Source organism: Bufo bufo, chromosome 1 (assembly GCF_905171765.1).
Source record: "Bufo bufo chromosome 1, aBufBuf1.1, whole genome shotgun sequence".
NCBI lineage: Eukaryota > Metazoa > Chordata > Amphibia > Anura > Bufonidae > Bufo > Bufo bufo.
The window spans coordinates 601,600,471-601,626,224 of record NC_053389.1 but is presented as its reverse complement, the minus strand read 5'-3'; the positions used below and the strand labels follow the sequence as shown (position 1 = coordinate 601,626,224).

At 43.7% G+C, this 25,754-nt stretch overlaps 1 protein-coding gene across 5 annotated transcripts in view; it reads right to left on the bottom strand.

Moving 5' to 3' along the window:
• Positions 1–25,754, bottom strand: part of PPP6R2 (protein phosphatase 6 regulatory subunit 2) — a 205,691-nt gene that overhangs the window by 130,151 nt on the left and 49,786 nt on the right. For all 5 annotated transcript variants that reach the window (XM_040413539.1, XM_040413542.1, XM_040413541.1 and 2 more), the window contains exons 4-5: positions 1,983–2,169; positions 879–1,016 (exon numbers count right to left, since the gene is read on the bottom strand). In XM_040413539.1, the coding sequence (XP_040269473.1) occupies positions 879–1,016; positions 1,983–2,169 (325 nt within the window). The remainder of the gene's footprint in view (positions 1–878; positions 1,017–1,982; positions 2,170–25,754) is intronic.

The following is a 25,754-nucleotide window of genomic DNA, read 5'->3' as shown; positions in this document are numbered from 1 at the left end:
ACTTGGTTATATGGTCCAGCCAATCATTGTACCTTTATATATTGGTAATTAAAATTAATAGCTGGCCAGGTTTTGCATAAATTTGCCAGGATCGGCCAGATTGTAATTAAATCACTTTGTAGAGATTTAAAATGTCACATCTGTCCCACACCTGTGGTGTTGCAACTCGGTCACAATCATGTCAATGAAACAGAGCTGCAGTACTAGACACAACCCATAGACAGGTGGGGAGTTGTTTTTGGAAGAAAGCAGCCATTTGTCTCTACTCCTGTACAAACCTACCTATGATATTCTGAGGAACAGCATAGATAGCATATCTATATGCTATTATAACAATATTTGATCAATGAGATCTGACCTCCAAGATCAGAGATTTACTGGGAGACACAGACCTTTTACACCACACCACTCCAGGCCATGGAGATGTGCTGTATGACCACACACTCTACTTTGTGAGGAACTGCAATTCATCAAGCAAGCCAAAGCGTTCTGGCCTTTCATTCTAGTAATCAATGGGGCCCACTGATCTGACATTTCTTCTTCTGTTAACTATTTGAATACCCCATTAAAGGGGTTGTACAGGGTAAGAAAAACATGGCTGCTTTCTTCTAGAAACAGCATCGCAACTTCCATGGTCTAGACTTGCAGCTTAGCTCCACTCAAGTGAATGGGGCTGAGCTGCAATAAAGCACATAGCCCATGGAGATGTGTTGCACTGTTTCCGGAAGAACGTAGCCATGGTTTTCTAATGTTGCATAACCCGTTTAATGCTTTCCTTTGTTTTTTTTGTATCAATAACACTGTCAATGTAGCTTTACTAAAATCCTACCATCTTTACATGCTTTTACAGTTATAAATATGCATTTAATATGTCTCACGTTTAGCACGTCTTGTCTGAGTGAAGCCGGCTCCACACAACTGATGAGACGAAGCAAAAGGTCCATCATAGCTGAAGTACCAATGTGTTCCAGCACCAGTGTAAGGAACTTCTCCTTTTTTCTCAGAAATCCGATTACCTAAAAAAAAAAAAGTTAATACCCAATAAATAAATTACTTGTAAAAGTTTTCATTGTTTACTGCCAAACAGTGTGTAGTTCTCATCAGTCAAATCCCAAGCAGTAGCTTTACAAGAGGTACTTGTACTTCACTGACTACATATGATACCATACCCATACAAAACAACTTTTTTTAATCCCAGAAAGGGAAATTACAACATACAGTACTTACAGCAGCATACAAACAATAAGCAACCTGGGCCCGCACTACTCAGGATACTGCAGGATCACATTGCAACAAGGAAATTGCCAAAATGAAGTAAGCATTAATGAATAGTTTAAAGGGGTATTCTCATCTTAATGATCACTGTTAAATCTGTTAATGATTTGACAGTGATCATTTTTCTAAATACATGTTATTACCCAATTCCCACCTTTTTTTTTTAGAAAATAAGTCCCCTCTTACCTGATGTTGTCTTTGGTCTCCCCTGGTTACGGCCACCTCTCCTGTCGAATCCCGCCGGGCCGCGCTTGCGCAGAAGACTGAAGATTTTCTCCCGGCCGGGCCGCGCAATGTCCTGAACGCGCACGCCGCCGCGCATGCGCCATGATGACTTCTTCCTGGCCAGTATAGTACAGAGTGGCGAACGCGCACGCCGGCTCTGTACTATACAGGCCAGGAATAAGTCACCATGGCGCATGCGCGGCGGCGTGCGCGTTCAGGACATTGCGCGGCCCGGCCGGGAGAAAATCTTCAGTCTTCTGAGCAAGCGCGGCCCGGCCGGGAGATGAATCCAGGAAGTGAACGTCGCGCTCAAGGAAGGCAAGTATGAAAAGGGAAGATGAGAATACCCCTTTGATGATCAGTTGCATCATATTCCTCCGAATTTATCTCTAATTATTTCCTACTGGGGTATCGCTGCAGATACACTGAGCAGAAGGGTAGTCAGACGTTACCAGTGGGAAACATAAGCAACTATTTCTCACTTGTTCAGTTTTCCTTGCAATCAGATTTCCGATGGTCTTGCTGAAGAAGCTGGCCAGCAGAGGATTGAGTGGGGGCTCTTGTCGCAGAAAGTCATACAGGATGTTCAAGAGGTTTTCATCCTCACCCAGTTTATCATTAATCTGTGGCACGTCACAAGTGAGCAATTCACAGGCTATGTTAGGGTACCTACAAGAAGAGAACACGTGATATCTATAGAATCAATACTACCTCATGACACAGCCGTAAAATCAAGACCCTAAAAAACTATCTTTTACTGACTCAAAATGTAAAAAAATATTTGCAGGATTTGTAAAAAACCTAAGTTGAAAACTCAATCAGTCCCACACTACCAGAAACATAGTGAAGCTTGCTTATTTCCTAATGCCTTCACAAGGCGATGGCGTGTTATCCAGCCAGAACCACTGCAGCCAACCGCGAAGTCAACTATTTTATTTTTATTTTGCACTTATTTTGAGAAATCTCCCCAAATGGTATTACAAAGTTGAGCAACTTTTCATGATACAATAATTACATCATATCTACATAAGATGTATCCAAAAATTCATCCAGAATTTCCCAAAAAGTTTGGATTGCAAATAACCCCGATTTTTAGCGATTTGTTTTTGGCGAATCGAGAGAGAGAAGTATGCTACTCTGGGTTTTCTGGGAAATATATATATTCGTTGTCTGTGGAGGAGGGGGGGGTACTCTATCGCATTACAGAGAGTGCCTAGTTTGCGTAGCACATGTGCAGAGTATTGTAGGCCAGGCAACGCTCCTCTGCCTTTCCAGGAAAGATATTCAAATTAGCTTTCCCAAGCCTATCTGATGCCAGCCGTTGTAAAATATAATTTTCATTGATTATTCCCAGAAACCTAGAGGAGCATTTAGTGGCTTACAATACTCTTCGCGCATACTCAGCGCTGCCTGTAAGGAGAAACAGTATCCCAACCAAGGCCGCTCAGGCAGCCAAGAAAATTCTCTTTGCTCAGCTCTGTTAATGGGTAGTTTAGCCAGAAAGAGCTGGGTTCCTGGTATGAGACGCTCAGTTTCCTTTCCTTTTGGAAAGGAGACTAGTTTGCATGTCTCTTTTCCAGTCAAACATTATGTGGGTATACAAGCTTTAATAAGACTTTCCCCCTGGTGGTAGCTTTGCTTGCGTCCCCACATAATGTTTCTCTGGCAAAACAAAAAAAACTAAAAAACTTTTTATAAAAATTCAGTTTGCTCATCACAAGTATAAATGCTAAGCATCTTGGCTGTGGCACCTGTTGCACGACCAAACATTACACTTTCACTATGCTACATCGCTGTAGACTTGTGGAAGGAATTTAACTCTACTGGATTTCTTGTGACTGTATTGTCACAAGTTGCAATGTGACTCTACTCACCTTCACTACGCTGTGACGTAGCTTAATAAAAGTGTGTTCTTGGTCACATGACAAGTGTCAGGGCTAATATCGCGGTGTAGCCAATGCGGTCTAACATTCACATACCCAGTAGGGGAGAGAAAGAAGCAAGACTGAGCATGCCGCCAGAAATGAGTATTTTATTAACCACAGATTGTGCTGTAATCTGATACAGGAAAAAAATAAAATAATCTAACCTCTCCCTCTATTTATATCACTCTTTCCAATGGCAGCCGGCAGAAATCTGAATACAACTCTAAGCCAATATTGCAGCCTTTTTACACACAGTGATTTCTAAAACAACCCACTAATGATCAGTGGTTTGAAAAATCATTGCCTGATGAACATTTTCATTATTACAATCTGCTTTTGCAGTGAACATCCTTCTCCCCCAGCAACTGCTTTCACAAGAGCACGCGCTTAGCAAGTAGCTGTAGCGGTTGTAATTTTTGATACAAGATGTCAACAATTTTTATTTTTGTGCATTATGGTTGATTTTTCCATGAAATTACCTGCATATATACAGTTAAGATCGCTTGGGTCCTAAGGGTCATGGCACACATGATTTTATGCTATATATCTGTATCTTACAGAAAGCTTCAGTAGATTTTTAAACATGTCACCAAAAATGTTATCTACTAATTAAAATCAGATAGTAACACATATCCTTTTTATAGCCCGTTTTTATTTTCTGTAGATCTTTTTATTTTATTTCCTGTCATGATTATGGGGACGGCCATCTTGCCTGAGCTGTTCTTAACAGTATTTACACGTCAGGTATTTATCAACTGCGCCCCCTAGTATCCATACATCACAACGTTCTGCAAAGGCTCTTGTCTGCATCTCATTAATCCATTCATTCATGTCCTTGTCCACTTTAAACCAGGAATAAAGATATTTGACAATTTATTTGGCAGACATATAAACGCCAGTTCTTTTATTGATGAGATCTAAAGTCAATTCGTGCAGCTAATGAAACAGGGTGCAATTAATTATATAAAATATAATTTATTACAAATACATACAGTAAAAAAAAATGGCATACAAATTAATACAAGGACAATATCAAATTTGACCACAAGATGGTGCTCCACCGTTTACGCCAGGTTCACTTAATTTACTACATCAAGTATAATACAATGCTACTCTTTTTTTTAATCAAATTATTACCGATTAGTGTACTGGTTATCAAAACATTATAATGCAACAACAAAAAAAAAAAAAATAATAGAAATGAATCTGTGGAAAATCCCTTATGCTCAATCAAAGAATATGGCAGTAAGAGACACCTTATAAATACGCCCGTTGGTTTTACTACGGATAATAAAATCCGATCAGAGATCCCACTCTGATAGAAATATTACAGGAATTCTAATGATGTGCACGTTCATTAAAATTTCCCATAAAATTACTGTTTTAACACTAATAACCAACTAATAATGGGGTCTCAACTATATGCCCATTGGAGCGATTTATAATTACTGCAAATGAAATAAATTATACATTACCCCCGGCTTTGGGATAAAGAGCTTTTAGAAGGGACCAAGCTTTCCAAGATTTAGATCTGTCAGTTTCTTTCTGCGAGTCTCGGGTGTGTCCCTTGAAGAATTCCTTAGGGCTGTTTCACACGAGCGGATGCCGTGCGTGACATCCGCTCCGTGAATGACAGCCAAGACCCGATGCAGACTGCAGAGGCACGGAGCAGTAACATGACTGATAATGCTCTGTGCCTCTCTGTGATCTCTTTACTACGAAATCACAGTGAGATAAAGTTGTTATTGTGATTTCGTAGTAAAGAGATCACAGAGAGGCACGGAGCATTATCAGTCATGTTAATGCTCCGTGCTTCTGCAGTCTGCATCGGGTCTTGGCTGTCATTCACGGAGCGGATGTCACGCATGGCATCCGATCGTGTGAAACAGCCCTTAGGGTGTAGGGAGCTTTTTCTTAGGACTGGAAGTGGTGAAGATGTTCTGTGATCTGTGACGTCCTGTGGTATGTTCCTGACGTGTGTCAATGATTGATCCCTTGATCCCCCAAAACTGGATCAGATATTCTAATCCTTATCTATGTCCATCCCCTCTTGGATTAGGGATTTCCAATTAGATAAGGTGGGTGTGACGTATGTTAATCATGGGGATGATGTCATTTAACCACCTCCCGACCGCCTAACGCAGGGATGCGTCCTGCGGGCGGCCGGGTTATTCCTCCTGTACGCATATACGCGTCATCTCGCGTGAGCCGAGATTTCCTGTGAACGCGTGCTCACAGGAGCGCACGTTCACAGGATCGCAAGGTAAAAGAAGTTGATCTACAGCCTGCCAGCAACGATCATTCGCTGGCAGGCTGTAGATGCAATTTTTTTAACCCCAGAAAGGTATATTAGACGCCGTTTTGTTAACAGCATCTGATATACCTGCTGATATACCTGGTGGTCCCTTTTGCTTGGATCGACCACCAGAGGACACAGGCAGCTCTGTAGTAGCACCAATCACCGCACTACACTACACCCCCCCCCATGTCACTTATTAACCCCTTATTAACCCCTGATCACCCCATATAGACTCCCTGATCACCCCCCTGTAAGGCTCCATTCAGACGCCCGTATGTGTTTTGCGGATCCGCAAAACACGGACACCGGCAATGTGCTTTCCGTATTTTGCGGATCCGCACATTGCCAGAACTATATAGAAAATGCCTTTTCTTATCCGCAATTGCGGACAAGAATAGGACATGTTCTATAGGTTCTACAAAAAACGCAGTGTTCGCCCGATCAGGCCTGATCTTGTGCACACACTTGCGTTCAGTCCGCCCCACAGCAGTGACAGAATTTTTTTTCTGATCACTGCAAAAACACCGTAAAATCACTGTGGCGCTATAAAGATCACTTTTGAGGGGCATGGCGAGTTCATAGAAGATTTTTTTTTTGTTGGCACAAGTTTTTTTTTTCTTACAAATTCTCATATTCCACTAACTTGTGACAAAAAATAAAATCTTACATGAACTCACCATACCCCTCACGGAATCCAAATGCGTAAAAATGCCCTGTGAAATCCTAAAGGTACTCATTGGAATTTGGGCCCCTTTGCGCATCTTGGCTGCAAAAAAGTGTCACACATGTGGTATCGCCGTACTCAGGAGAAGTAGGGCAATGTGTTTTGGGGTGTATTTTTACATATACCCATGCTGGGTGAGAGAAATATCTCTGTAAATTGACAACTTTGTATAAAAAAAAATGGAAAAAGTTGTCATTTACAGAGATATTTCTCACACACACAGTATGGGTATATGTAGAAATACACCCCAAAACACATTGTCCTACTTCTCCTGAGTACGGCGATACCACATGTATGACACTTTTTTGCAGCCAAGATGCGCAAAGGGGCCCAAATTCCAATGAGTACCTTTTAGGAGGGCATTTTTAGACATTTGGATTCCAGACTTCTTCTCACGCTTTAGGGCCCCTAAAATGCCAGGGCAGTATATATACCCCACAAGTGACCCCATTTTGGAAAGAAGACACCCCAAGGTAATCCGTGAGGGGCATGGCGAGTTCATGTAAAATTTTATTTTTTGTCACAAGTTAGTGGAATATGAGACTTTGTAAGGAAAAAAAAACAAAAAACAAACATTTTCCGCTAACTTGTGCCAAAAAAAACACAAAAAAAACAAACTTCTATGAACTCGCCATGCCCCTCACGGAATACCTTGGGGTGTCTTCTTTCCAAAATGGGGTCACTTGTGGGGTATTTATACTGTCCTGGTATTTTAGGGGCCCTAAAGCGTGAGAAGTAGTTTGAAATTCAAATGCGTAAAAATGCCCTGTGAAATCCTAAAGGTACTCATTGGAATTTGGGCCCCTTTACGCACCTAGGCTGCAAAAAAGTGTCACACATGTGGTTTCGCCGTACTCAGAAAAAGTAGGGCAATGTGTTTTGGGGTGTATTTTTACATATACACATACTGTGTGTGAGAAATATCTCTGTAAATGACAACTTTTTACATTTTTTTATACAAAGTTGTCAATTTACAGAGATATTTCTCTCACCCAGCATGGGTATATGTAAAAATACACCCCAAAACACATTGCCCTACTTCTTTTGAGTACGGCGATACCACGTGTGACACTTTTTTGCAGCCTAGGTGCGTAAAGGGGTTGAAAGTCCAACGAGTACCTTTAGGCTTTACAGGGTTGCTCACAATTTAGCCCCGCCCAAAATGCCAGAACAGTAAACACACCCCACAAATGACCCCATTTCGGAAAGTAGACACCCCAAGGTATTCACTTTGAGGGGCATAGTGAGTCCGTGGGAGATATTTTTTTTTTTGCCAGAAGTTAGCAGAAATGGAAACTTTATTTAATTTTTTTCCTCAGAAAGTGTCATTTTCCGCTAACTTGTGAATTTTTTTTTAATCATACATGAACTCACCATGCCCCTCCGCGAATAATTTGGGGTGTCTTCTTTCTAAAATGGGGTCATTTGGGGGGTATTTATACTATCCTGGCATTCTAGCATCTCAACAAACATGACAGGTGCTCAGAAAGTCAGAGCTGCTTCAAAATGCGGAAATTCACATTTTTGTACCATAGTTTGTAAACGCTATAACTTTTGCGCAAACCAACAAATATACACTTATTGGATTATTTTTTTTTTATCAAAGACATGTAGCACAATAAATTCTGACACAAACTTGTATAGAAATGTAATTATATTTGAACAATTTTACCAAAAAAAGTTAAAAATACACTTTTTTGGAGAAAATTGCGGTCTATTTTTTTTTGAATCAAATCGTTTTTATTAAACAATAAATACATATTATAACATAATACAATATGTTGACTTTTTCTTTCTTTAAATTATCCACGATGCAGATTCAGTGAACAACAATACTCATAAGTATATCACCACTCAGTATTATCATGAATCATACACTACATATACCTTTGCTAAAACATATTATGGGCAAAAAAAATTACCAGAAACTTGACCTTTCCAAACTCCCTCCCCCCCTTACCCTACCCTAACCCCCCAACCTAACATTGGTCTTGACCATCACATGACTATATAACCACGTGGGTATGAGATAACCATTCAGTCCACATTTTTTCAAACTTCTGAGGGCACCCTCTCTTCACAAACACCCCTTTTTCGAGTACCAGCATGTCATGCACCTTCCGTTCAAACTCACTCAGTGTGGGCGGACTCCCCTGGATCCACCTCATAGCGATCAGTTTCCTGGCCACATATAGCAATCTCCCCGCAGCTACCCTAACCGGTTCATTTCCTCCAATTTCAGACACATAATTGCGGTCTATTTTGATTAAGATCAGAAAAACGAAAAATGTCAGCAGCAATCAAATACCACCAAAAGAAAGCTGTATTTGTGAGAAGAAAAGGAGGTAAAATTCATTTGGGTGCAAAGTTGCATGACCGAGCAATAAACCGTTAAAGTTGTGAAGTGCCGATTTGTAAAAAAGGGCCTGGTCACTAGGGGGGTATAAACCTGTGGTCCTTAAGTGGTTAATTGGCATTCCTTAGAAACTTCTGCCCATCTACCACTTGATGGCACTGTTGTTTCATATATGAAATTTAAATGTTCAGGAATGCCAAATGTACACATATCTAACCTGTTCATATGAGTTTCTTAACCTTTTCCCATTATATCAACCTTGGAGATATTCTTTCTGACACTTTGCTCAGACCGACTGGCGGTATTAGAAGTTTCCCTAATCCTTGAATTTATGGGGCAGATAAGAACACAATAGTCCTTAGAAAGTTTTATCCAGTTTGTGTATCTAAGGGCTCTTTCACACTTGCGTTGTCCGGATCCGGCATGTACTCCACTTGCCGGAATTACACTCCGGATCCGGAAAAACGCAAGTGTACTGAAAGCATTTGAAGACGGAACCGTCTTCCAAATGCTTTCAGTGTTACTATGGCACCCAGGACGCTATTAAAGTCCTGGTTGCAATAGTAGTAGTGGGGAGCGGGGGAGCGGTATACTTACAGTCCGTGCGGCTCCCGGGGCGATCCAGAATGACGTCAGAGCGCCCCATGCGCATGGATGACGTGATCCATGCGCTTGGGGCGCCCTGACGTCACTCTGGAGCGCCCGGGGAGCCGCACGGACGGTAAGTACACTGCTCCCCCGCTCCCCGCTACACTTACCATGGCTGTCAGGACTTTAGCGTCCCGGCAGCCATGGTAACCACTCTGAAAAAGCTAAATGTCGGCTCCGGCAATGCGCCGAAACGACGTTTAGCTTAAGGCCGGATCCGGATCAATGCCTTCCAATGGGCATTAATTCCGGATCCGGCCTTGCGGCAAGTGTTCCGGATTTTTGGCCGGAGCAAAAAGCGCAGCATGCTGCGGTATTTTCTCCGGCCAACAAACGTTCCGTACCGGAACTGAAGACATCCTGATGCATCCTGAACGGATTACTCTCCATTCAGAATGCATTAGGATAATCCTGATCAGGATTCTTCCGGCATAGAGCCCCGACGACGGAACTCTATGCCGGAAGACAATAACGCAGGTGTGAAAGAGCCCTAAGCCATCCAAATGACTAATTGCCGTCTAAGATAACTGAGCTCTTCTCTAAAAGAAGATCCTCTTAGTAGAAAACCAGCTTATATGCTTCTACAGAATATACGCTCATTGATACATATGCGGCATAATATATATATATATATATATATATATATATATAAAAATGGATATAATGATATATTATCAATAACTGGATATGAATATACAAACATTATATATATCATTGGATAAAATATTTTAAATTATATGCAAGCACACGTGAATATATACTTTATACTGGTGATTATATGGAATAACGCTGCATACCAGTGTCTTAAGCAATAACCTCTTTTGCCCCAGGTATTTAAGATAGTTTATGTGAGACACATTATATTCTTTAAAATACCACATCTGTTGGCAATAACTTTTAAAACAATATACATTGCATGCCAGTGACTTTCCGTACCAGTTAAACTTATCCTGACCTTTTCTGGCTTATTCCAACAGAGAGTTCGGCCTCTTAAAGGTAATGTGAATCTCCATTTTGGTTCTAATATTGTCAGACCTTAATATGCAGATATAAATATGCCCGACAAATGATTTGTTGTGCCTTTTCATAGGTAAATGCATTGATATCCAATTCATTCTAGTGAAGATGGATGTTCATTGCCTTTAAGAGCCATGCTCTACTATATTTATAATTTTGTATTGAGTAGGCCAAAGTAAGGTCGTCCAAAGGTTTCTACTTTTTAGTGTTATTCTTCTCATGAATGTACCAGTCTGAGAAGAATCCTCCTCGCCTACTTATAAATTTATGACGGGAGATAAAGATAAGCTCTATGCAGCTAGTAATAATTACCTATACAATTAGGCATTTATTAATATATATATATATATATACACACACATATACATATATACACACACACACACACACACACACACACTCACCTAAAGAATTATTAGGAACACCATACTAATACAGGTTGGACCCCCTTTTGCCTTCAGAACTGCCTTAATTCTACATGGCATTGATTCTACAAGGTGCTGATAGCATTCTTTAAAAATGTTGGCCCATATTGATAGGATAGCATCTTGCAGTTGATGGAGATTTGAGGGATGCACATCCAGGGCACGAAGCTCCCGTTCCACCACATCCCAAAGATGCTCTATTGGGTTGAGATCCGGTGACTGTGGGGGCCATTTTAGTACAGTGAACTGATTGTCATGTTGAAGAAACCAATTTGAAATGATTCGAGCTTTGTGACATGGTGCATTATCCTGCTGGAAGTAGCCCTCAGAGGATGGGTACATGGTGGTCATGAAGGGATGGACATGGTCAGAAACAATGCTCAGGTAGCCCGTGGCATTTAAACGATGCCCAATTGGCACTAAGGGGCCTAAAGTGTGCCCAGAAAACATCCCCCACACCATTACACCACCACCACCAGCCTGCACAGTGGTAACAAGGCATGATGGATACATGTTCTCATTCTGTTTACGCCAAATTCGGACTCTACCATTTGAATGTCTCAACAGAAATCGAGACTCACCAGACCAGGCAACATTTTTCCAGTCTTCAACAGTCCAATTTTGGTGAGCTCGTGCAAATTGTAGCCTCTTTTTCCTATTTGTAGTGGAGATGAGTGGTACCCGGTGGGGTCTTCTGCTGTTGTAGCCCATCCGCCTCAAGGTTGTGCGTGTTGTGGCTTCACAAATGCTTTGCTGCATACCTCGGTTGTAACGAGTGGTTATTTCAGTCAACGTTGCTCTTCTATCAGCTTAAATCAGTCGGCCCATTCTCCTCTGACCTCTAGCATCCACAAGGCATTTTCGCCCACAGGACTGCCGCATACTGGATGTTTTTCCCTTTTCACACCATTTTTTGTAAACCCTAGAAATGGTTGTGCGTGAAAATCCCAGTAACTGAGCAGATTGTGAAATACTCAGACCGGCCCGTCTGGCACCAACAACCATGCCACGCTCAAAATTGCTTAAATCACCTTTCTTTCCCATTCTGACATTCAGTTTGGAGTTCAGGAGATTGTCTTGAGCAGGACCACATCCCTAAATGCATTGAAGCAACTGCCATGTGATTGGTTGACTAGATAATTGCATTAATGAGAAATAGAACAGGTGTTCCTAATAATTCTTTAGGTGAGTGTATATATATATATATATATATATATATATATATTTTTTTTTTTTTTTTTTTTTTTTTTTGATAGAACATTCTTCGCCAAGCTAAGTGATGGATTCCCACAGGAAAGACTTGTTTCAAGTCCTTCCCATTTGAGATCCTAGATCCCTGTTATTTGTCTTAATAGTCTTACCAAAGTCATATATGTGAAAATAGTTCAGGATGGGGTGGAAGGATACAGTTATCTCTTCTAAGTTATATCCTTGGATGAATTTGCCCATCTTGAAGTCATGTAATGGGTAGTTGGTTAGAGGGGGGTGGAATGTATTTAGCATTCTATATTGATGTCTAGGATTAGACATGCCCATCCTGATAGCATAAGGTTTTCTCTGAACAGAAGTAATGTATATAACTTATGTTCATATTTTGATATCCTAACCTAATAATAGCTTGAGTAGTATAAGGTTGGATGGTACTCCAATCTGATTGCGTGGGTGATAGGAGATGGTTCCCAAACCAGATAATGATAGAATTTAGACTCCAGTACTCCACTTAATTTTCAAGAATAATGCTTTTATTAGTGTGCGGTTTTGTTTCATTTTGCACCGATATATTGTTAAAGTATGACTACTACTGTATACTTATTGTGATACACTTATATGCCTTTCCAGTTGTACTGAAGAAGGCTATAAGCCGAAAAACGTTTTTTGACTGGAACCGCACACTAATAAAAGCATTATTCTTGAAAATCAAGTGGAGCACTGGAGTCTAAATTCTATCATTATCTGGTTTGGGAACCATATCCTATCACCCACGCAATCAGATTGGAGTACCATCCAACCTTATACTACTTATACTTCCCTTTTGGAAAATATACTCCAGAATGTCGACCTTCTCATACAATGAAGAAGAAAGAGAACGCATTCTGTCCCAAGTAACAACTTCAAGGGATTTTCTGCAGGTCCCAACATCGGACATCAAAAGCAGAGATCTAGAAAAAGAATCCCGTCGTCTGATTAATTACCAACTACACAGTGCAACACTGGCTGAGTACATCAAGGAACAGCGTATCCCTAGGAATTTACGCATGACCATTAGACCAACTCTCTTCAAAGATGACCCAGCGTACTGCGACCAGTTTCAGAATATCCTCAACCGCTGCTCCTTTGACCTCATGACCCTGACAATATCTTCTCTTCAGACCAGCATCCAAAAAATGGAAGAACAGATAAGAGCAGCAGAACAACAACTGCAAGCCACACTCCCAACGACAGAATACAACACCTTCAAAGAAGCTCTCCAATACAACAGCCACCCACAAGTGTGACATAGAAAACATGAAACTAAAGAAATTCCAGAGGGATGCTGAAGATTACCGCGTCAACAGAGTATACAAGTGGCAAAGCAATTATCCTCGGCCCTTGGAATATCAAAGGGACTACCTCTCATCTTCTGACTCCTCCTTCTCAAGCCGGGCAAGCCACTACAGACAAGACAACCCCCCACCAGCCTACCTTGGATCCAGAAGGAATCGAGGCCGCAGAGGGAGACAGGACACCTCAGGAGCAAATACCGGGAGGACAACCAGATCACAGGTAACGGAGGTAACCTCACAATCACTGGTCATCAATATTTCATCAAAAACACTTACACCAATACAAATACAGGTTCTGCAGAAGGGTCTCTCGTTCTGCCCATCATATAAATTCGATACCTTCCAGACGGAATTGGACCTACAAAGGTTTTTTAGAAACCTATGTCTCAAGGTCCACTTCAGTAAGGAAGACAAGTGGTCCCCTCCCCGTAATACTATTATGGAGGAGGGGAGAGCACTAATCTCCTCTAAAGACCTAGGCCTCAAACCAAAAAGCACCTACAGCCCCCCAAAAAACTCTCACCCGGTGGAAACCTTCATTTCACTTGTGATGAGGGATACTGAGGTGTTCAGGAAGGACATCGAGATGGGAAAACTCTCATGTCAATCCAACCTAACTCACGATGAACGCACCGCACTCTTGAGTCTCCAAAGAGATAAAGGCCTAACTATCAAGCCCGCTGACAAAAGGCGGGGCATTGGTAGTTATGGACAAAAGAGACTACCTCGAGGAGATTAACAAACAACTAAATGACAATAATGTATACGAACGTTTACCTAGGGATCCCATTTCGGTCATTAGGGAAAATATCCAACAGGTATTGACAATCCATCTTAAAGAGGACCTTTCACTAGTTTAAAAACTAAAAACGAATTATATCAGTGGGCAGAGCGGCGCCCAGGGGTCCCCCTGCACTTACTAGTATGTCTGGGCGCTGCTCCGTTAGCCCGGTATAGGCTCCGGTGTCGGCAGCTCCCTCTGTTGTACTGGGCAGAGTTTTTGTATTAGGGTTGTCCCTTGCTGCAGCGCTGGCCAATCGTAGCGCACAGCTCATAGCCTGGGAGTCCCAGGCTATGAGCTGTGCGCTATGATTGGCCAGCACTGCAGCAAGGGACAACCTTTTTGAATATTCTATCTGTACCATACTACATTATGCTTTACAGCCACCACATCTGTCCAATACTATAAGATACAGTGCAAATATTAAAAAGGATTATGCAGCTAGGAGATATACTATACCCAGTTGCTTCTGAGATATAGCCTCATATATCCTGCACTTATGTTGTGTATGAGGTAAATCCCTTTTAGGACATATACCAGGCAACTGTTTTTACACCTCCTGTATCGTTTTGCTTGAGTCAGACGTGAAGTTCTACATGCTGGTTTTCTCTCCTTTTTCTCCTTAAAGGGATTCTGTCACCAGGTTTCACCCCTGTCAGCTAAACATATGCTGATGTTCAGGGTCTCATCAAGATTCCTAATGTGGGCTTCTAAATGTTATCCGTAGCCTTATTTTGCTAAAAAAACAGGTTTTACTAACCTGTCACTCAAAGAAATAAGGTGCCCAAGGGGATGTCAGGGGATGTCAAGGGATGCAAGGTGCCCGCCGCCGTTCGTGCCCAGCGCCGCCTTTCCAGACTTCTGCACCGCCTCCTAATCCTCTGTGCCGCCTCTCGCTCTCCCTCCCTCCCCCCTCCTTATCGCGCGTGCGTACAGGGCTCTGAGAGGCTGGCGCCAGAGTGCAGGTCATACCTGGGTTGAGCGAAGTGCCGGCGCATGCGCACTTCGCTTCAAGAAGCCAAATCGAGAAGTCCGCACGGGCGCATCAGGCAGAGCCCTGTGCGCACGCGCGAGATCTTATGGCAGGAGGAGGGAGGATGGGGGAATGGAGGGAGAGCGAGAGGCGGCACAGAGGATTAGGAGGCGGTGCAGAAGTCTGGAAAGGCGGCACTGGGCACGAACGGCGGTGGGTGCGGCGGGCACCTTGCATCCCTTGACATCCCCTGACATCCCCTTGGGCACCTTATTTCTTTGAGTGACAGGTTAGTAAAACTTGTTTTTTTAGCAAAATAAGGCTACGGATCACATTTAGAAGCCCACATTAGGAATCCTGATGAGGCCCTGAACATCAGCATATGTTTAGCTGACAGGGGTGAAACCTGGTGACAGAATCCCTTTAACATTTCTTACCCTATTTGGAATCTGCCTATCACCGTACATTGTGACTGCAAACACCGACCCAACGCCAACTTGGACCACCATACATCATCCATGTTCTCCCACATAATTCTTGGATCATAGCTCTTCCCCTTACACCTCTTGTGATGCTACCGTCGAGAGTAATTTTGTCATGGTCTTATCCAGAGGGACATGCGTTCTTTGCAATATGTTAAATCGATATTGCCATTTTTTCTTTTGTTTAATTTTGCACCGATATATTGTTAAAGGGCTTCTGTCACCCCACTAAACCTTTTTTTTTTTTTGCTTACTTACCGTATAATCCCCACACTGCGATTTATGCCTACATAATCAAATTAATCATTTTGGTCCTGTAGATTTTGTTTAAAACATGCTTTTAAAATATGCAAATTACCTTGCTACCAGCAAGTAGGGCGGCTACTTGCTGGTAGCAGCCGCATCCTCCGATCCTAAAGACGCTCCCTCCGCATTGTGATTGACAGGGCCAGGGAACGGAATCGTTCTCTGCTGGCCCTGCCTGTTAGCATTCAAAATCTGGCGCCTGCGCCGCGGCCGTACCTGTCTTCAATCGGCGCAGGCGCACTGAGAGGCGGCCCTCGCTCGGCCGCTCCATCCTCAATGCGCCTGAGCCGGGTGTAGATGTGACGTCATCGGCGCAGGCGCATTGAGGATGGAGCGGCCGAGCGAGGGCCGCCTCTCAGTGCGCTTGCGCCGATTGAAGACAGGTACGGCCGCGGCGCAGGCGCCAGATTTTGAATGCTAACAGGCAGGGCCAGCAGAGAACGATTCCGTTCCCTGGCCCTGTCAATCACAATGCGGAGGGAGCGTCTTTAGGATCGGAGGATGCGGCTGCTACCAGCAAGTAGCCGCCCTACTTGCTGGTAGCAAGGTAATTTGCATATTTTAAAAGCATGTTTTAAACAAAATCTACAGGACCAAAATGATTAATTTGATTATGTAGGCATAAATCGCAGTGTGGGGATTATAAGTAAGCAAAAAAAAAAAGGTTTAGTGGTGTGACAGAAGCCCTTTAAAGTATGACTACTACTGTACACTTATTGTGATACTCTTATATGCCTTTCCAGTTGTACTGAAGAAGGCTATAAGCCGAAAAACGTTTTTTTGACTGGAACCGCACAGTAATAAAAGCATTATTCTTGAAAATCAAGTGGAGTACTGGAGTCTAAATTCTATCTAATAATAGCTTGGTTATAATGTGACAAGGCATTTTCACTCACATGTATTGTTAAGCTTGTAATGCTTTATATTAACGCTATATATATTCATTTGCATTTATCATTGTGTTTATTTACTTATATATGTTTATAACCTTGTAACCAATAAACCTGTGTATTATTGTATAATGCAGAACTACATGTTTATCATTGACGTCATCTCACGTCAAAAAGAACTTATTTATCTGAGGAAATAGTCGGACTCAGATGTGAATTGTATCAATTAGGTTGTCAACAATTCACCAGGTCATCATTTTAAGAATTTATGACAAATTTTATAAATTTTATTTTATGATTGATTAATTGTCGTGTATATTATTACCCCCCGACACACAGCATAAAAAAAAAAATATATAGCTTTCTCGTTAATGTCATTGGGGGACACAGCACCATGGGTATACGCCCAGCTACCACTAGGCGGCGACACTAGATATGAAAAAGGTTGACTCCGCCCAGGTGGACTATACCCTCTCCACAGATATATTAGTCTAGTGTCCGTAGGAGGCAGACACGACCTGCTCTTCTCCTGCAGGTCTTGCCGCTACTTTTTTTTGCTTTTTTCTGTATTTTTTCTCTTCACTTTACAGGTGCAGGTTTTATCCTGCAGCAGGGGAAGTCTACTTTAGTAGCACCCCCTGCGGGCAAGTACCTCGCCGGTCCCCCAGTCCCCCATTACTGCATCCGCAGTGGAGTACCGGTAATCTCACTCGTGTGCGAGTTTACCAAAGGGGTGACCCTGCGGCACCCGAAGATGCCAGATGGCGAGTATGCTCCCTACCCTAGTTAGGGACTCCCTCCCATCCATCCATACTCCACCGGGGTCCCTTCCCCCGTCCTTCTCTTCCTCGGCCTCCTAATTATTCTAGTTCCCGACTTTTGCCTGGACTAGGCCGCGCCAGTTCCCACCCTTTTCCTGGCATCCAGGATCTCTGTGTGGCTCATTTTCTCCCCCCTCATGGCATTCCTTCCTCCCCTCCGGCGGTGTTCGGCAGCTTAGGGTGCTTCATTTTCGGCTGCGGCATCTACTTTAGTCCCCGGCTCCAGCTGTGACAAGGCAGCATATGTTTTCCGATTTTTCCCTGCCATCCAGGGGTTCTACTGGGTCATTTTTCTCACCAATGGGGGTCGCTTTGACCCCCTTTCCGTGCCTACCCTTTTTTGTAGCCTTTTGGAGCTTTTTTGCGCTTCCCAGCACCCTGCAGCATCAGTCCGCCGGGGGTGCCTCATTTTCGGCTACACCACCTACTTTCCCGCCATTTTTTCTGGCTTCCTGTTTTTATTCCAGGGGTGTTGCCTCCCTCATCGCTTTGTAGAGGTCTCTGCACTGAATTTCCGGTGGGAAGACGAGATGTCCTTCTTCCCAGAGGGTGCTTTCCACATTTTCACAGTGCCCCCCGCCCGCATGTAGTGTCATTAGTGGGACTTATTATCTTGGGCCCCTGGTCGGTGATTCATGTTGTGGCAGGTACCCTTGCCCTCCATCCCTCCCTCTTGGTTGCATCTGCTTCTGCGGTGGGTAGGGGTTGCTGTGCTATTGGCCTGGCTGGCCTGCATGCAGTGACTGGATCCTGGGCTCAGTTGGGTTACCCTAAACTCTGTTCAGGGGTCACCTTCTCCCCACGTGGGTCCCTCACCTCCACTGTAGCCTGCACCCATTCTAAGCTATGATGATATTATGGTGCTCTTCCCTGCCCTCATACAGCAGCATCCCCCCCCCCCCCCCCCATACCCCGGGAGTCCTTTGCTTCCTGCCTCGGTCCATATCAGGGGGCAGAGTCCAATAGCGGCCTAGGGTCTCACCTTATAGGTCCCACTCATTCCCTGCATCCTGGTTTCCTAGAACTGAGGGAAACGCCTCAGATTTCTTTTGCCTTATCGGGGGACTCGAACAGAGCATCAGGCGGTCTTCCACCATACAGAATCTCTCTGGGTGGTCAAAGACAAATGTCCACTGAGGAACCTCTCCTCTCCAGGGCTGGTATCCCCTTTAGTGGATTTTCAGATGGCACTCCCCTGGTTGCACAGGTAATTATCCACACACGTAAGTCAGCTTGCTGCCTTCCAGTAGGTGGTGCTTTAACATCACCATGTTTAGCACGCTGGCACACCTATGTGGTGTCCCAGGTACGTACACCTTCCCCTTCACGGGGGGGTACTTGTACCACTGCCAAATGCTGTATCCAACAGATTTTTCCTGGTTCCAAAATATCTCCTTTTCAGCTGGAGTAATTTCACTATTACCAGGGGCTATATTCAACACACCCTCCTAGTCGGAGAGTGTTCCAGGCCACCGTATTACTTCTCCAGACGCTGTAGCCAATACACCATCCTGGTGCTAGTGTGCACCATGCAACCATATTACTCCTTTATTAAGCAGAGTACCTGTACCATCTTCAGATGCTATAGACATTTCACCTGTCTGGTTCTAATGCGCTCCATGCACCATATTACTCCATTATTGGGTAGAGTACCTGTAACATCTCCAGAAGCTGTAGCCATTATACCTGTCTGGTTCTAGTGTTTTCTACACCATGCAGCTGTATTTCTCCCTTATTAGGCAAAGTACAGGTGCCATCTTCAGATGCTGTAGCCACTGCACCTGTCTGGTTCTAGTGTGCACCATGTAGCCACATTGCTCCTTTCTTTGATGGAGTACCTGTACCATCTCCAGATGCTGTAGCCATTATACCTGTCTGGTTCTAGCGTGCATCACGCAGTGATATTACTCCTTTATCAAGTGAAGTACTTATACCATTTCCAGATGCTGTGGCCATGTCTCCACTCATTATAGTGTGCATCATGCAGCCAGATTAGTCCTATTCTCAGGCGGAGTATTTGTAGTATCTCCAAATGCTGTGCCCTATTGGTACAATCTGTGGTCCATATGGCTCCTGCTTTGCCCTTTCCTGGCTCTAATGTGTGCTAGGCAATCATGTGGCCCCTCTCCCCAGACACTGTATTCATTACTCTTTTCTGGTTCTAGTATGCATCTGGCACCCAATTACAGTCGTCCTCGGCGGTGTACTTGTACTATCTCAAGGCGCTGTATCCGACAAACCATCCTGGTTGTAGTATGTACCTGGTAACCATATGCCCCCCCCCCCCTTTTTTTTGGGCAGAGTAGAGTTGCATTAGTTAGATCCAGTATGTGGCTGGCCTGTTCAGATCTGACACCCAGTGCAGTACCTCCTGAACCAGGCCCTCTGAGAGCACTATGACTTCTCATAGCCCCTGTACTAGGCATGATTTTTTCTTTATTGCTTGACGCACTACTTAACAGGACTTCTCAGTCCTGTTATGCACTAGACAACCACACTCCATCCGCCATGGACAGGTTGTTGGCTATCATATTAGGTTTGTTCTTTGTCAACCCTATAAAGTACCACTGTATTCCGCAAGCCACGTTACCCCATTTCATGGATGGAGTACTAGCGTTGTTGTTACTGCCTCTCTGCTTTGTTTTCACAGAGTTACATGGCAAAGTCCTGGCAGAGTACCTGGATCACCACTGGATGCTCTCTCCTGCAGGGATAAGCAGCATTGTGAGCACCAGCCGCTACTGCAGTTTTCGGGTCATCGCTGGACATCCTCTCTGATATGACTGTGACAGGACTAGTGAGCGCCATACACCTACTTGGTGGGTGGAATTTTCCGCTGCTCACTCTGGTATCGGACATGGTCCTGTAGTTTTTCCATGGTCCAGGCGTTCTTGGTACTCCCTTATGTTCTCTTATTAGTTGTGCTACATGACAGAAGTGCCGTTTGCTTGGGCCTTGCCATTGTCTGCACCTGTCAGTTTCTTCCCCCTTCCTTAAGGGTATCATTGTGCTCTGCTGGTAGCTGGTTTCTACATGTCAGTGTAGTCCCTCCCGGCTTCACCTGGCGAATTCTGCATCCTTTTCTGACATATGGATGTCTAGCGATTCTTTTACAAAATCCAGGGTGCTGTACTTGCCCCTTCTGGGGAAGTGTTATACAGTATGCTAGTCACTACACTTAGGATGGTTGATTATCCATGGCTGATTTTTTTTTTTTCCCTATGTTTGATACATTTCATTTTTCCTTTGATAATCTGGCTATTATTGTCCTCATGTAGTCCAGTTCTGTGGACCCTACTTGAGCCTCTGACTGGATAGTCCCGCTTGGAGTCCCTGCCCCAAAGATTCTTAGACCATCTAGTTGGCCGATTCCCTCTGGGGAAGCTACTAATGGCATCTCTGACCGCACATGCTCTGTATGACAGCTGCTTCTTTGGGCCCGGTTTGGTTCTTTTACCTCCTGGGTCCCCATTGGCTTGTTTCCCTCTTGAGATTCTAACTTCTCTTCCCGTCTTCTTCAGGTTCAGGTCCTGGTACCTGGGAGTTTGTTGCTCCGGTTTGCAATTTACATTTCCATCCCAGAAGTGGCCAATGTGACTTTCCCTCGAGTTGAGAACTGTTCCTCCTTCGGCTTTTTGGAGTCCTTTCTCTTCTACTCCAATATCTCCCAGACGTGTGTGTCCCCACTTGTATTACCAGGGCCTGTGAATGGTTCATTTTTTTTACTGAGACTTCATGTGGCCAGGGATTTCTCTGGTCTTACATTTCACAGTGCTATTTTATTCCAGTTTTTCTAAGGCTCGATTCTCGCCTTCTTTGTGTGGAAACCATGTCTTTACGTTCCCTTCTCCTGGCTATTACCAAGGACACCCTTCTTCCCCAGAGGGTGGCTGCTTTCTCTGGCAGGATGGGGTTTCCACCTTCCCATGGTGAGTCTTTGGTATTCTTTCTCTCAATCGTTCAGCCTCCAGCGCTTCCTCGTTTCCTCTCTACCCTGGCCTTCACATGGCGTTTGCAACGGACAGGCCACGTTTCTGGTCTGAGACAATTTAGAGTTTTTTTCCTTGCCGGGTACTCTTACTGGTCGGATTCCTTTGCTTCCAGGACTTATGGAATCGCCTTCCTTTTGCCGAGGGGTGGTCCACAGGGTCTTCCTTTAGTTTGTATCCAGAAAGTTTTTTTCCTTGGTTCAGGAGTGCTCCTGTCCTTTTCCAGGCATTTTCTCTCCTGCCAGGTTTCCTCATGGTCCAATTTTTCTTGTTGGATCTGTCCTCTTATAGATCCTCCTCCTGGAGCATCCTTCTATATGCAGAGCTCTACACCTTTACCAACAGATGCCTTCCGGTTGTGTTGCTCTCCTGTTTCTTCAGGGGGAGCCCTGGTTCTTCCAGATCCTTCCTCTGGCTCTCTAGTGCGCATTTGTTCAACTCTCAGTTCTTGCGCAGGACATCTAGCCCTGCTCCCTATCCTCTAGCTTCTTTATTTTTCCCACCTTGGGGGGAGCTGGGTGTTTCCCTTTGTTCCTTTCTTGCATATGGCCTTTTTTTCTTTGGACTCTTCCTGGTCCTGGAGCCTCTCTGCTCACTTCCTTAGTTTTCTATCTACCATTTCATGCTATGGCCTCTCCTGGTCCTGTTGGGTCACATGGTTCTCCTGCACCTGTGCGCCCAACTTTTTGCATGAGATTTCCTTCCCACCGTCAGGGACTGCTTTGGGACGTCCCATGGTGCTGTGTCCCCCAATGACATTAATTAGAAAATTGGATTTTTGTACTTATCATAAAATCCATTACTCGTTCAATTCATTGAGGGACACAGATCCCACCCTTTGTTTTCATTTCTCTGTCACCGGGCTGCTGTTCTTCCTTCCCAATCCAGGACATGTTGGTTCTTTGCTTTTGTTTCTCTCTCCTTCTGCTATTGGTACAAACTGATTAGCCTAGTGTCTGTGAAGAGGGTATAGCCCACCTGGGCGGAGCCAACCTTTTGCATATCTAGTGTCGCCGCCTAGTGGTAGGTGGGCGTATACCCATGGTGCTGTGTCCCCCAATGAATTGAACGAGAAACTGATTCTACATTAAGTACAAAAATCAAATTTTATGGCAGCCCCATGGTCCATAGACACAATCGTTTGGAGGGGATCTCACTGACTTCTATAGGAGACTTTTCTAGTCATCCTCTGATCTGTGCAGAGGTCAGGAGGGAGTAGATAAGCTGTGATGTCACCTATTGTGAATGGTGGATACTGTGTTATCTATACACAGAAGTGATATCATTACAGGCAGGAATAGAATGAGTTACCTGCAGTAAAGTGATCTGTATAAACCAAGAAGTAGTGGCAATTATTAGACAGTGGTCAGTGTAAAAACGGCAGGATTTTTCGCTTTAGTTTAAATATAAAAAGTTTCATGGAAAATTAAAAATATCATCAACAATTATTAAAAAAAAAAAATGCAAAACATAAAAAAAGTGATTCAAAAAGCAGGTCATTTTCTGGTGACACATTCCATTTAAGGTGCCCATACACCTTCAAATCGCTGTCAGCTGATTCTCCCAGACACATGTACACGTGACCAAGCATGCATGTATTTTTATTTTTTTTACTGGGCAGAGGACAGCAAGCCGATCCAAGACACCTCTGGCAGTAGAAAGGAAACCTGTCACCACGAAATCCAGTACAATCTGCAGGCAGCAGGGGAAACTGAGCCAATTGATATTTGATAGTTTTGCAGGAAAAGTCTGTAAAACGTGTAATTTATGCATTTAAACCTCTGGTCTTTTTATACATAGAAGCCATGTGGGAGGTCCTATTTAGTGGCTGGCAGCCTCCCCTGTAGGGGTATGCAGAGCTAGCTGTCAATCACTGTGTGGCAACACTCACATGATTCCTACAAAAAAAAAAAAGGCCTCAGTTTTAAATGCATAAATTACAAGTTTTACTGAATCTTATCAATCTTCTCAGCTCTATAACATTCTGCCAGCAGATAATACTATATTTTGTGGTGACAGGTTTCTTTTAACTCCTTTGGAAAAAGAAGGATCAGGCGTTGAATTTAATCCATCCTGGTAGTATTTGCTCTTCTCAGAACAAAAACAACTTTCTTGGTAATGTGGGGATTTGCTCTGGTAGACAGGCTAGCGGACGCAGTACAGAGGCAACCACAAAGTCTTTAACTTAAACAGTTCAGTGTTTTATTCACACAAAGGGAAAAACTAAAAGTAACGGTTTGCAGTCTTGGTGTTTGTTCACACCATAAAAAGTCCACAGAACAAAAACCTTCACCTGGTCAGCAGTTTTTCCACCCGCAGTCCACAGCAGGCTTTAGGGCCTGTTTCTCAGAAGGTGTCACTCAGCCCTTTAGCAAGGCAAAAGTTCTCAGTTCTAAAAACACACAGAGACTGACAGCGCTCCACTGTCAGATGGAGGATAATCCTCCCCCAGCTGAGACTGCTGGTTGGGTTTTATATAGGCCAATAAAGACCCGGCCTGAAGCGTGGGGAGGAGCCACCCACCCAGCACTTTAGCTACTCCCAGTAAGAGCCGGCCTGGATCGGCTTTACAGCCACACTAACAACAAACAGTGTCAACCAGCATTAGCTGCCGCTGACACTTAAAACTACCGGCTCTTACCTCACCGAGGCCAGGAATCTCGGTGACATATACCTTCCATCAATGACGGCCCCTTGCGCCTTCCTACAGTAAATATAAAAAGCTTACATTACATTGAGAATCTTTTCACACAAATGCTTTTTCCCCACTCTTCTAAGATATTGCAGTAATTCCCACTACTACTTTAGCCTTACTGACGCTTCCATGTTGCATAACATAATCTCTCTGCTAATTAATATTAAAAGGTGGTTTTAACCAATACATTTACGTGGTCATTTTACTCTGCCAGGCAGTAGGCACTGGAAGTCTTTAAAACATGTACAGTGCTGCTACCTAAAGGGCTTACCTTTTGCTACTAAGAATATGTGGTATAAGCATAGTCTGAAACATTTCCTATAGAATAATTACCATAGGTTTTACTGTTTTTTTAACTCTAATAAAAAGGTAATTACCACCAATCTGTAGGACAAGTGACAAATGCAGTATCACTGGCGTTCCGACAACTGGGACCCCAGCGATCCCGATAAAGGAGGGTCCCTAAGCCTCTTCTCTGACTGGAGATGCAGTGCACAGGTCAGTCCACTGCTTAATTCACTTCTATAGGACTGACAGAATGTTGTCTATATCAGCCTAGGACTCGGGAAACCAATGGCAGGGGAAAACTGTAAAATTGGTTGAGGTACGTACATTGTAAACTGCACTACCTGTCACTTTTAGAGCCAAGGAACGCCAATAAAGTAAGTAAACCGCAAAAAATGGAATGTCTATTAACATTAGAAAAAGGGTATATCAGTGTTGAGTGATTATGACAGGAGGGTTAACTAGAGATGAGCGAATTTTTCAAAAATTAGATTTGGCCGGTTTGCCGAATTTATTTGCGGTGAATTGCATTAAAACGGCTATTTCCTGGCTGCAGAGAGCCTTTATAGTGGTGTAGAACACTGTGCCTTGCAGTAAAACGCATAGGGAGTCTGCTGTGGTAGTGAAATAATACTGCGAGTCCGTATGACAGTCACAGTTACGACTAAAAACGGTATAGTTCGCAACGCGGCAATGTGCGGTGGTGTGAGATGGTGTCCACATGATATAATTTGTTACCGAAAATAAAGACAAAGCCACAGAATCTTCAATAGTGCTGGAAATTTTTTCGGCTGTTTATATCTTGAGAACTTACCTGGTTCGTTCTGTGCACGGAGGATAAAGGATACATGGTGAGCTGGAAATTTTGTTTATTAACTTTATGCAGATGACAGGCGTCACTCTGAGAATCACTGCACACTTCACTTAGGCCTCTTTCACACTTGCGTTGTCCGGATCCGGCGTGTACTCCACTTGCCGGAATTACACGCCGGATCCGGAAAAACGCAAGTGTACTGAAAGCATTTGAAGACGGAACCGTCTTCCAAATGCGTTCAGTGTTACTATGGTAGCCAGGACGCTATTAAAGTCCTGGTT